This window comes from Pyrgilauda ruficollis, unplaced genomic scaffold (genome assembly GCF_017590135.1).
Source record: "Pyrgilauda ruficollis isolate IOZ18807 unplaced genomic scaffold, ASM1759013v1 scaffold138, whole genome shotgun sequence".
NCBI classification, from domain to species: Eukaryota; Metazoa; Chordata; class Aves; order Passeriformes; family Passeridae; genus Pyrgilauda; species Pyrgilauda ruficollis.
Genome location: NW_024512321.1, coordinates 1,534,476 through 1,547,407, shown reverse-complemented (window position 1 = coordinate 1,547,407; position 12,932 = coordinate 1,534,476). Strand labels below are relative to the sequence as shown.

Below are 12,932 nucleotides of genomic sequence, written 5' to 3'. Positions count from 1 at the left end.
CAAAAAAAAAAAAAACCAAACCAAAAAAAACCCCACAACCCCTTCAGCTTTAAAAGTAAGTTTTTATGCAGGCAAAAGGTTTGCTGCAGGTGGTTTTATCCTCCAACACTTCCAGAACATCCTGGGAGGATTTCACAGAAAAGCTTTACCTCCTGCTCGAAGATCTTGCCTGTGGATCTTGATAAGGATTTTGCCTAAGAGAATGGAAAAGCAACATCGGGGCCGAATGGAAAAGCTGCCGAAGCCACAGCATTTTCCTGGTGCTAACGAGCTCCAAAGTGGGCTTTTAAAGGCCTTTTTTCCCCCTGTCTTTGCTAGAATGATTCAACCCCTTATCTGAAGGAATTCCCCCAAATGCCCTGCTCTGTTTTGGGAGCTCTTTGTTCCTCTGAGAAGCCAAGCAGCAAATAAACATATGAATTCTTCCACTGGTGAAAACAAGGCTTCTCTTTTGCATTGTTCAGTCTTGTGATTTTTTCCCCCTTTTTTAATTTTCTTGTAACCTTGAGCTCCAACTCTTTTGCTCCGTCTACAGCTGCATGAAATTATTTCTGCCACTCCTCTTGTGCCTTTTGTCTAAACCACTCAGCCTGTTTGTGCTCTCATAACTCTGCAAGTGGGTGTTTTTTTGGGGCAGAAAGTGCCTGAATATTTCGTTTCTTAAACTCTGCCTCTCCTGGAAGGATTTTTTTTTTTTTCCTGTTAGGACAAGGGGTAATGGGTAGGTGTGACAATGAAAAACATGGGGACAGGTAGGACATGCAGTGGCAGGAGCAGGGATTGAGTCACGTGGCAGAGAATTTCATGCCCAACAGCACTTTTATGTCATGTCCAAAGATTTCTGGTGTGTTGTTACGGGAACCTTTAATGAACAGCATTGCACCACTGTACCTTCAGTGCAGTGAGCAAATGCATATGGGGACATCTGTCCTGCCAGCATACCTACAGGAAACCTGTAATCCACTTCATTCCTGATTGCTGGAGATTCCTGGGATGAGTCAATTCACCTCCTCGGGGTGGTTGTCAGGTAGAGTTTGGGACAGGTCACCTGAGACTTGGCTTCACTCCGAGGTCCCCACATGGAGCTGTGGCCAGCCCAGAGGGGCAGTGATTCAGTGGCTGGTCCCATCCTCATCTCCTAAACGCAGAGATCCACTGAGGAATCTCTGCTGGAGGTTTTGACTCAGCTGGTGGCCCTGTAATCCCCGTGTGTGGGTTGTGGTGGCTGCGTTGGTGTGCTCAGGTAACCCGGGTTTGTTGTGGGGATTGTTTCCAGAGTAAGGATCCTTGGAGGATGCGTGAGCCAGTCCAGGGAATTCCTGCTTGGGGGGTTGTGGTGTTGGCTTCCACTCCAAAGCAGAGATTTGGCTGCTCTGCTGTGACATTCAGGATCTCCCACTAACCCACTTTAATCTGTTTCTGTGAGATTATATTTTGTTTTCTTTCTCCTCCTCGGCTGTGGCTGCTCAAAAGTCATTCCTCTGAGAGCAATTGTTATTTTTTTTTTCTCATTTTTCTTGTAGAAGCCATTTATTTCCTGAGAGAAACAGGAAGGAGAAGAACCTTAAGCTGTGGTGCAGTCCTGTGGCAGAGTGGGGCAGATGCTGAGCAATATTTGTCCAAATAATAATTCTTCAAAATACCCATGTCAGGAACTGCTGAGCCTCAGGGAGCTCCCCCAAGGCTTCCCCTGCTTCACTTCCTTAGGAAAATATTCCAAGAGGGTCCAAAGAAAGCTGGGGAGGGATTTTTTTACAGGGATAAGACAAGCAGGAATGGCTTCAGACTGAAAGCGAGTAGGTTTAGGTTGGATATTGGGAAGAGATTCTTCCCCGTGAGGGTGGTGGGGCCCTGGCACAGGTTTCCCAGAGAAGCTGTGGCTGCCCCACGCTTGGAAATGTCCAAGGCCAGGTTGGATGGGGCTTGGAGCACCCTGGGATAGTGGAAGGTGTCCCAAGGCAGGGGGTTGGAACTGAATGATCCTGAAGCTGACTTCCAAACCAAACCATTCCATGATTTGTGATAATCCATTTGTGGTGGGGCTGAAGGAGCAGGGATGGGGCTGCCTCGCACTTCCCACTCTCAATCAGCCCCCGCTCTGTTTTGCATCCCATAAATACAGAAAGAGAAAGGCAGTGCCTCGTGGAAGGGCTGCCTGGGAGCTCCAAAATCCAGAGTCCACAGAAGATTGGGAACAGACCTGATCTGTCTGCATATGTAGGTCAACAACTGCAGCGTGGATGTGATGCTCTTGTGTGTAAAATACAGAGATCAAAGTGCCTGTGGCCCTGCTGAGTCTCTGGTCCAGGCTGCCTCCACAACCATTTCCCACCCCAAATGCTGTTTTCCAATCATTCCTCTTTGTGAGGGATGAGGGATGGGAGCCAGCTGGTCCATCCTGCTGCTGTAGGATAAGCCTTAAATGGCCTCAAGTTGCTCCAGGGGAGGCTTAGTTTGGAAATGAAAAATTTCTTCACTGGTCAAATCACCAAAGGGTGGAAAGGGTGGAATCACCATCTCTGGAATTGTTGAAAAAATTGTGCAGCTGTGTTGCCTAAAGACTTGGTTCAGTTCTGGAATTTGGCAGTGCTGGGTTAATGGTTGGATTCAAAGTTCTTAGAGGTCCTTTCCTGAAATGATTCCACGATTCTATAATTTTAGGAGACCTGCTGGTCTTGCAGGTCTTGAGCTTTCTGCAGCTGAAAAACTATTTCTGCCATGTGCTGTAGCTCAAGCATGGCTTGATCTTGGTGCCCAAAGCCGGGTCTTGGAAAGTTTGAACCTATGGTCACACTTGGAGCATTTCCCATCAGTGTCACAGAATCATAAAATCAGAATGGTTTCGCTTGGAAGGGACTAAAAATCATTCAGTTCCAGCCCCCCTGCCCCAGGCAGGGAGACCATGTCTGTGGTGGCTGAGCTGAATGAGCTCAAACCTCAAAAAATCACCTCTGGAATTTGGTTTAAAGTTGGCAGCTGTAGCTCGGACACATTCTTGGTGCAAACAGGGCAGTGACAGAAAGTACCAGGCTGTGGTTGTATCAGCTTTTGCTGATAAGAGCCTGAAATGCCTCCCTGAGGCTTGAACCCTTTGCTTGGCCAATTTTTTTGGGAAAAAAAAAAAAAATCCCCTATTGCAGGTTGATAAAACAGAAAGTGTTGCTGTGGGCAGATGCAAGACGTCCTGTGGGACAGAGGTGGGGACCTCCAAGTGAGGACATCTTCCCACCAGCCCCTAAATGAGGTTTGCCTTTCTCTTGCAGCCCACACGCTCGTCTGCTTTTCCTGCTCGGATGCCTCCTCCAACTGGGCCTGCCTGACGCCTGTCAAGTGTGGAGAGAATGAAAACCACTGCGTGACGACGTACGTCGGAGTGGGACTCGGTGAGTGGTGACAGCACCTCCTCCTGCCCCTCCTGGCTTCTCTCCTGGGTCACCTGCTGAGCTGCAGTGAGGCTTTGCCTTCTTCTGGCTGGGGGCGGGGGGGGAAAAAAGGGGAAAGTTCTGCTTAGCAACTGAGTGTCGGACCATCCCACGGGAATTCTGAGGAGGGACGCGCTGCCAGGAGGAGTCACGTTAAAACCCACGTGCCTGCACCGATGCCCGCGAGTCTGGGGGGAATTTCAGGCTGGGGGCGGGGATTTTGCTGATGAATAAGTGAAAGCGTGGAGGATGCTGCAGGCTCCCTGTGTGGGAAGCTCCAGGGTTGCTATTCCTGCTGATTTTTTTGCCTCGTGTTTGGGTTCTTCGTCCCTGAGTCCCACCTTTGCTTCGCTTTCCGTGGACGAGGCGGGAAGGGAGGGTTGTGGGTTTCCTTCCTGAGTGCCTGGAGAGATTTGGGGCGGTTCTGTCCTTCCCAGATGCTGTGCTGAGGGATGCTGTGGCAGATCTCCTGGAGCCTTTGCAGGAACCAGAGCCCATCCTGGCTCTCCCTGGCAGGAGGAGGGGGAGTTTCGTGCCCAAATCTGCAGCGTGGGTGGGTCAGATGTGCACACACAGAGACCAGGAGCTTTTATATACTTCCCTTCGTAGCCCAGTGCTAATGGTTTCCTCTTGCCTGCTTCTTAACCTGGGCTGTGCCTCTCTGGAAATGCAGACTTGGCTCCCAAGTGTCTCCCCAGGGCTCCTTGTCTCCCTTGAGGAGCCCCAAAGTGAAGCTCAAGAGGGATTTTTGGGATTCCTCACAGAAGCCCTTGCAGCTGAACATTGACCAATCCAAAGGGGTGTCCATGGGGTGTTGTGTGGTCTCTGGGGTGTTTGTGTGAGCTTATCACAGGTGATCCTTGATAAGATGGGCTGGCTGGGATTCCTGACTCCGAGAACCACTTCATGCTCTCCGGAGCACTTCATCCTCCCTGTGCCACCTGCACCTCCCCGGCTCTTCCAGTGCTGTAATTCCTTTGCACAGCAGGTGATCAGAAACCCAAAAAAACCCCCATTCTAAACCTCCCTCTTTTCCTTCCTCTCCACCCCACCCCAAATCCAGGCGGCAAATCTGGCCAGTCTATCTCGAAGGGATGCTCTCCCATCTGCCCCAGCGCCGGGATCAACCTGGGAATAGCGGCCGCCTCCGTTTACTGCTGCGACTCCTTCCTCTGCAACATCAGCGGTTCCAGCAGCGTCCGAGCCAGCTACGCCATCCTGGCCTTGGGAATTCTCATCAGCTTCATCTACGTCCTCCAGGCTCGCCAGTGATGGGGCTGCCTGAGGAAGAGCCGCCTCCCACGGGTCTCGTTAGCCAATATCTTCTCTGTTGCTGTCTGCAAGGAGATCCTCTACTTCTCAGCAGGCTTCCAAGGTGATTGTTTCCCGGACTTTTTTTGCTCTTCCAAGCGTTGGAGACCTGGGTGGTTTGGCCGAGCTGTTCTCCTCCTCCTGTGGACGTCTCCCGCTGCACTCTCGCTCCTCCTTCGCCAAGGTGGATGATTTTGGAAGGGTTTCTGCTTTTTCTACCTATTAATAATCCCCCACCCCCTAATTTCTAAGGTTGGTTAAACCAGGCTGGGACTCGCTGAGAACAGATTCACCCCAAGCACCACCAGGTCTGCTCCAGCACATGGGTGGCACAGGCAGAGGGAATGCAGGATCCAAAGGGAGACACATTCCTGGCCCCTCACAGCTGCAGTCTCTTTTTATAAAATAGTCTCGTTTCTTCTGATCCTGGGCTGACTTTTCTGGAAAACCAATGCCGTGTACCTTGTCCTTCCAAGTTCTGTAAGTGCCAGACCTGAATAAACTTGCTCCTGTTGTTACCTGAGATGGGACGTGTGTGTGTTTCCTTGCTCCAGGGATTAGGAACTCTTTCATGGAAAATCCCAATATTGTACCCAGCACGAGGGTCCCTCACCCTCTTGAGCAGCTTTGGGTGCTTCATCTCCACATCCTTTCCAGTTGTGAGCAGCAAATCCATCTCCTCCCTGTTGCTGTCCTTCCTGATAAAAACCTCTGGGCCAGCTTGTTCCACCTCCCTTGGGAATGACTTTTTCCAGGTGCATTTTAGTGGGAAATGCCAGGTTTTGGGGTCTGAGTCAACTCTAATTGAGCAATTACCCTGGCAGGAGGACTCTGAACTGAATCTGCATTTTACAAAGACTCGGTGCCTCAGTTTCCCCACTTTGGACTTGTCATGGTGACCATCACAATGGCGATACCTGAATGACCGTGGGCAACAGGTCTGAAAAATGTGGTGGAGTCAGAGGGGAAGATGTCAATACCCAGATTTTTAGGTCCAACCTTCAATGCCTGATGGTGCCTATGGACTGCTGGAAGTGACTTCACCACTCAACCTTCCACATCTGCTGTCCCTCAGCTCCCAGGATCTTCCCAGGTGTTCTGGCAAGGTTTTTCCTAGAAGTTCTCAGCTGTCCCATGGGAGATGTGACCTCCTGCCCTCTCTGTATCATCTGTCCTGCCTAGACTGCTTGCCTGTGGACCTGCTCGCCACAAACCAAGCCAAAATTCAGCCTTAAACTGTCAAGTTCAAGCTTTTTGTCACTTCCACTGATTGATCAGAGGTGCACTGGGCTTTTTTTTTCTATTTCTAGCAGCAAAACCCAGGTGTTGGCACATTTTAGCCACGTTGGTACATTTTAGCCATGCTTTGTACCTGCTTCTCCTATTCTGTGTCAAAACCCAAACAAAAGCTCCACAAACTTTCAGTTCCACCTCTGTCCCCTCTTCAGGTAGTGATAAATGAAAGGTGGTTGTAGTTGTACAGAAATATTGGTAACAAAAGTGGTTTTTATGTTTTCCCCCCCTCCCTTCTCCCCCTGTTTTAATTAAAGTGACAGAGATGTTAATGACAGCTTTTCCAACAGGAGGGATGGGTCACTGGGATGTGGTCTGCAATTTAGTGGTTAATTTGGGAAGAATGCATCACTTGTGCTGGTCCTTGGATGTGCCTTCCTTTGGATAATGCATCCTCCTGGGACCTTGGGGCCCGAGGTGCCCCACAAACCTCTACTATGCACGTGGGCCACAGGGAAAATTGGGGAAAAACTTCCTCAACTGGGATGAATATTCCCCAACTTCCCTGTGCCTCAGCCTTCCCCCCAAAAGGGTTCAAAACCTCATTTTTTTGGGTTCATTTGTCCCTCAGCGCTCGCTGTGACACTGAGGTGGCACCCAGAGCACTCTGCATTGAATTTAGGGGGCTCTGTCTTTTCTGGCCATCTGGAAAAAGGTTTTGGGGTTGGTTTGGGACTTGATTACCTTTAGCAAAGAGCTGAACTTCAAAGCCATCAGCTGTGTCCTGATGTCCATTCATGCTTTTATGAGGATCCTGATGATGCCAGACTGGACAACCCCATGGGCTGAAGACCTGGTTGTCCCCTCCAAGGGCCCTGGTTGTCCCCTCCAAGGGCCATCTCCTTCTTTTCTTGGGGTTTCTTGGCCAGTGCCAAGGATTTGGTTGTGGCAGGGAGCAAAGGCTCATGGGAGGAGCATCCAGAGGCTGCTTATCCCAAAAAATAACAAATTATGTTCATGGAATTGCCAGGGGAGTGACCTGAAGGTTTGTTGGATAAATTTCACAAGGAGATTTGTTTTGCTTCCTCGCTCTCTTTTTGTCTCTGCCTTCCCATGTACTGTAATCTAGAATAGGGAAAAAGGGATATTTTCAGTTTTTCCTTTCCTGGCAAAAAGACATTTGGATAGATCCATGTGTGTTTGAGAGAGGGAGGGGGTTGACAGCTTGTCACAGTTGAATCCCAAGCACTTTCCCATCAGTCATGCCAGCTCTCAATTCCTGATCCTACCCTGGGTTTATTTTTTGCCTCCAAATCCCCAGAATGACAAACCTGGTGAGAGCCTCATCTGTTGTAAAACCCATGTCTAAAAATGGGCAGGTGAAGTAATTAAAATCATTAATAATAAGACAATAAGTAGGAAAACCAATGGGATTTATGAAGTGTTCAGACTGGTGGGTGGGTTGTTGATCCAAATGCTGGATTTGGAATTTGAGGGCTGTGGTGGGACAGCCCTGAAGTGCTTTGGATATGTTTCTGTGGACTGTGGAAATTTAAGATATCAAAATCTGAGCAGAAAACTCAGATATTCACCTGTCCTGACAAGACAAGAGGTTATGAGGGGAGGAGGTTTGGCTCCCTAGGAGCATCAAATATCCTGGAAGAGTTTTTACTGGAAATTAAGAGCTAAAGTGAAATACCTGCCCACTTTGGAGTGTGTTCCTGAGAAAATGCTTTCAGTGCTTCCATCCTGGAAATGGCTGTAATTCACCAGCAGCTGCTGCCATCTCCCACCACCCCACCAAGGGCTTGAATTTTTGTGGATTATCTAAAAATGCTCAAAATCCATTGTGGCATCAGCGCTTCCCACCCAGGGTCTGGGGGTTTGCTGTTTGCCCAAGAAAAGGACTTCAAAATGAGCACAGTTCTTCCAGCCGGTTTTAAGAATTGTTTTCTTTTTTTAAGGGCAAAATTTCTTTTTTGAAACCACAAACCTGACTTCCTTGCTCCAAGAGAACAAAAGGTCAGTTTCTTGATTATTACTCCAAGGATCCACTTTGCTGCTGCAGGGATGTCCTGGATTGGTGTTGATTTGCTCAAGTTGGGGGTTTTTTGAAGGGATTTATCTCCCAGGGACTTTATTTGCCGTGAAAAAAGGAGGCTGTGGTCCCACCACCCCGTGGGAAGCTCAGGTGGGGGTGTCTTTGTGTCCATGGGATGAATTGTAGGATCCATGCCCTCTGGAAAAGGCAGATGTGGTGCACATCTGGATGCCTGGAGGTTTAGGGCTCTTTCCCTTGCTCTGGTTGGTCTCAGCTGTTTGGGATGAAGGTGGCTCTGGATCCTTGATCCTGAAGGAGTTATTTCACCCCTCTCTGAGGCTGTTTAAATGGGAATGGGAACAGAAACGCCCGGTTTTGCATTTTGGGAATGCCCACGGTGCCCAGGGAAGCGAAGCCCTGGGTTGGTCCTGCCACCTACTGGCTTTTGCCAGTCTTGGTGGAGGAACTTTGAAGTCCAAATCTCTGAAATCAAGGCAGATGAGCTGCCTCAAACCAAATAATTGCACTCAAAGCAGAGAATCATCATCAGCAGAGACAGATTGAAGGTTTTAATTCATCCAGCTTTGTTCTGATCATGGAAATTGAGAAATAAAAGGCTTAAGAGGCTTCCCAAAGTCCAACATTTTCCATGGGAGCACTTCTTCCCAGCCCTAATCCTCCAGTTTCATCAAATGAAAATACATGAAGCCAATAAAATGTTGCAGCTTTTATTTCACGTTTTATTTCAGCTTTGTTGGATGATCTGCAGTGGTTTCCCTGAAATGCTGATTTTACTAATTCCTATCTGTGAGATTTGTAACTGTGTATTATCTTTATTGTAACAGGATAAGTGGGATAAAGAAGCATCCATCCCTTTAAATATATTAACCTAAGTATAAGTGAAGTGTATGTTCCATCTTGTTTCTTATACTCTAATAAAAAAAATATATGGAATTAATAAAAAAAAAATACACTTGGAAGGAGATTTTTAGGTGGTTCTGCAGATATTAACTTTTGTTTAGTGTGGAAGGAAAATGCCTGGATTGTATTCCAAGCTCAGGGCTGTGGGTTGGGAAAAAAAGGACATGCTGAACTGAGGGAATAAAGGAGGGTTAAATTCCTGCCTTTCGTCTCAGGGCCATTGGAGTCTCTTCCTGGGGATGGATAAAGAACAGGGATTGTCTTTGTCTTCAATAGCCCATAAATATCCTTGACTTGCCCGTGACCCTGCTGGGAATGGAGCTGGGATTTGGCCTTGGAGCCTGCACTCTTCCTTGTGGGAGAGGGCGGCTATTTTGGGCACAAAAAGGGCCCTGTGTGGGTGTCCGTGGGCAGCTGCTCCTCTTCCTGCACTCCCAGGGATCCAGCTCTGCTCCCGCCTCCGGACACACGGACGGACACACGGACACAGGGCTGGGTGCTCTGGAGATTTCACCCCCCTCTCTCCCAACATTCAGCTCTGCAAAGTTATGTCACTCTAATTTTTGTTTGAAGATTTTATGGGATCCCACGGGAGAAGGGGATTATATCCCCCGGGGAATGTAAAACAAATGCGGAATAACAGTGATGGGCTCGGGACTTTCATCCCTTTTCTCAGGATAATTCTGGGCTGGACTTCCATTTCCACTGCAATCCATATTTTGCAGCCTGATTTGCAAGTGGTTTTTGGGATGGGAGGGCTCCAGTGGTGACAGGGAATATTTTGGGGACTGGGGGACATTGCACAGAAGAAACCTGCAAGTCCCTTCTGCCTGGTGTTCCCATTTCTCCTCACATTGTCACCATGTCCCAGCTCCTGCTGTTCCCTAAGGATCTGCCTGTCGCTGCGCAGGCCCAGGGTGGGCTTTCCCATATTTCATCTGTTTGGAAAGTTGAGGGAAATGGTGCCACATCTCCCATTTGCTCTTCAAATGCTCCTCACTGGCATCCCAAGGTTGTCCTGATCGTCCCAGGATGGGAGAGCCAAAGGGGACTGAGGTGGGAGAATTCCGGCCTTCCCATCACAGGAGCCTGGAATGGTTTTTTGGAGGTGACCTTCAAGATCATCTCATTCCACCCCCCTGCCATGGGCAGGAACGCCTTCCACTATCCCAGGATGTTCCAAGCCCCAGCCCACCTGGCCTTGGACACTTCCAGGGATCCAGGGGCAACCACATTTTCTCTGGGAAGCTTGTGCTTCACCACCCTCACAAGGAAGAATTCCTTCCCAGGATCCCAATTAACCCTGCCCTCTGGCAGTGGAAAGCCATTCCCTGTGTCCTGTCACTCCATCCCTTTGTCCAAAGCCCCTCTCCAGCTCCCCTGGAAGGGGCTCTGAGGTCTCCCTGGATCCTTGTCTTTTCCAGGCTGGACATTCCCAGCTCTCCCAGCCTGGCTCCAGAACAGAGGGGCTCCAGCCCTCGGAGCATCTCCATGGCTTCCTCTGGATTTGCTCCAGCAGGTTTCTGCCATCCATGTGCTTATGACTGCAGACCTGGATACAGTATTCCTGATGGGATCTCACGAGGGCAGAGCAGAGGGGTTATATCCTAACCTTTGCTGTCTCTCTGGACAGGGCTGCTCTCTACCCATGGCAAACACTGGTCTTGGAGGAGGAAAAAGCTCTGGAACTGAAGAGGAGTCTCTAAAAGGCTGATTCATTTGGGAGTTTTGACATTTTGGAGGAGTCAAGAAAGGTGTGTAGGAAGGGAGTTTGGAATTTAAAATTGGAGTGGTGCTAAAGGAAGACAAAAAAAAAAAAAAAAAAAAAGGTATAAGATGGAGCAGGGAAACATACTCAAGAGCTCCACCTTCCTGCCAGTGCTGACCCTCTCCACCTCATTTCCTCCTGCTTCCTTTTCTCCCCATTCCATGGATTTTGAGAGATTGTGGGGGCCTGGAGGCTGCAGGAGCCTGGAAAGTGGGAGGTGCTTTATGTGGCTGTGGGAGCACGTCCCAACCTTCCTGCTTATCATCTCCCAAGAAAAAGAGATCTCAGGAGTTGCACAACGTGCCTGGGTCTCCATGATGTGACCTTTCCTGGGATACAGGGAGCACTCGGCCACCCGGCTGACATTAATAACTTGTTAGCAAAGCTGCATGGAAATGTGACACAAACCAAACTCATGGGGGCAGAGGTGTGAGCAGCTCTGTGCTCTCTGCTCCGCTCCAATTAACACCAGCAACGGGGTGGGTTGAATTTTACACGGATTCTTGTCACACTTTGTCACCCAGAGCCAAACCAGGTGTTTTCCACAGGTGCCAAAAGTGCTCCTGGCTCAGATTCCATCTCTCATTGCTCAGATTGTGGCGATTCACTCACCCGTTGTTGCTCCAGAGGCTGAGATTTGCACCTGAGCTCAGACCAGTAAAACCGGCTGGTTCCAGGAGCAGCAGCACCCATTTAGTACCAAACTATGAAAGATGCCAAAAAAATAAAAAAATTCAAGTGCAATTCACTCAGTAGATAAAGGAAGGTGGCACCTGGTATGTGACCACTCAGGGTCTTTATAAGGACAAGGTGGAGCTATTCCTGCTGGAATTCAGCTCCTGGGTTGTTCAAGGCAGTTTAAATAAACTGAATTTTTCTCCTTATTTTATTTGCACCTGGAGGTTCCTCGTCCTCAAGCTGGTTGGAACCAAGTGACTACAACCCATGAATTTTGGGAACAGTGAAACTTTAAAAATACCGAAATTAGCCTGGAAAGTCCTTCCTTGGGAAATGGGCTGGGAGGAGGGATTTGCATTTTCTTCTCTCGTCAGGAGGTGGCAGCGGCAGGTCCCAGTTCTGCCAGTGCTCTCCCTTGGATGCCAGTGTTCTCCCCTGGGATGGGAGTGTTGCTGTTCCAGGACCACAAGCCCCTTCTCCTAAGGGGAGTGATGGAGAAAGGACTTCATTTGGAACCTGTGGACGAGGAATAAATCCATCCCAGACCTCTCTTTCACCCTTTTCCATGCCAGATGCTATGGGGGCCCCTGAGCCCTCCCTTCCCAGCCTGTTTTCCAGGCTGAAAAAAACCCATCTGTCTCATAACTCCTCGTGTTGCCCGGGGTTAAATCTGTGTTCCAAGCCACATGAAATGTTGGGATCACAGGGACATGGTGGGATAGCTCAGGGAATTGAGTTCTGCCGTGGCTGGGCTCTGGTTGGGCAGGGAGAGGGGGCAGACCAGGAGAGGTGGTGATGTTGTGGGTAACTGATAACAGCCTGACCAGGTGGGAGGAGATAAGGACTTTTCCAGACATCTGGAGCAAGCCTCATGTTCCCAACTGCCTTCTTTTATTGTGAAGCCTTTCCTTCTTGTCCTGCCCCTCCAGGCCCTTGTCCAAAGTCCTTCTCCAGCTCTCCTGGAGTCCCTTTAGGCACTGGAAGGGGCTCTAAGGTCTCCTCAGAGCCTTCTCTTCTCCAGGCAGAAAAATCCCAATTCACCCTTTCCTCATAGGAGAGGTGTTGGTTTCCTCACTTTTCCCAGGGAGAAATGCTCTGGGAGCCACAAGTTTTGGGATCAGAAACATCTTCCTGAAATCTTCAAGCATCTGGAGGCCATACCTGAGCTGTTTTTTGGTGCAGGACACACTGAGCCTCTCACCTGGGCAGCGGAATCTTCATTTAAGTTTCTGCTGGTTTGGGCAGCTCCCAGCAGCCAAAAACATGGATATTTCCAGCTCCAGTGCCAAGCTTTGCAGGATTAGAGGGAGATGAAAAGGGCCTGGAGGCAAAGCTGGTACTTTTCAGTTGGGTTATTTAGTGTTTTACACGTGTTGTCCTTGTTCTTTCCTTCTGGGTCAGCGAGAAGTGACTCAGGTAGGAAAGTATCTCCTGTTCCTTGGATTAAGCCTGGAACAAAGCAAGGGATAATTAAGGCAGGTAACAGCTACACTGAACGAGTGATTTACATTCCTGCATCATTAACAATGCCTTGGAAAAGCTGGATGGAGCAAATAAT

At 49.1% G+C, this 12,932-nt stretch overlaps 1 protein-coding gene across 1 annotated transcript in view; it reads left to right on the top strand.

Annotated features, from left to right (window-relative positions):
- LOC121349285 (lymphocyte antigen 6E) overlaps positions 1-5,256 on the top strand; it is a 7,397-nt gene extending 2,141 nt beyond the window's left edge. The window contains exons 2-3 of the mRNA XM_041459549.1: positions 3,264-3,383; positions 4,486-5,256. Of these exons, the coding sequence (XP_041315483.1) occupies positions 3,264-3,383; positions 4,486-4,694 (329 nt within the window). The 3' untranslated portion in view covers positions 4,695-5,256. The remainder of the gene's footprint in view (positions 1-3,263; positions 3,384-4,485) is intronic.
- Positions 5,257-12,932: the final 7,676 nt, after the last annotated feature.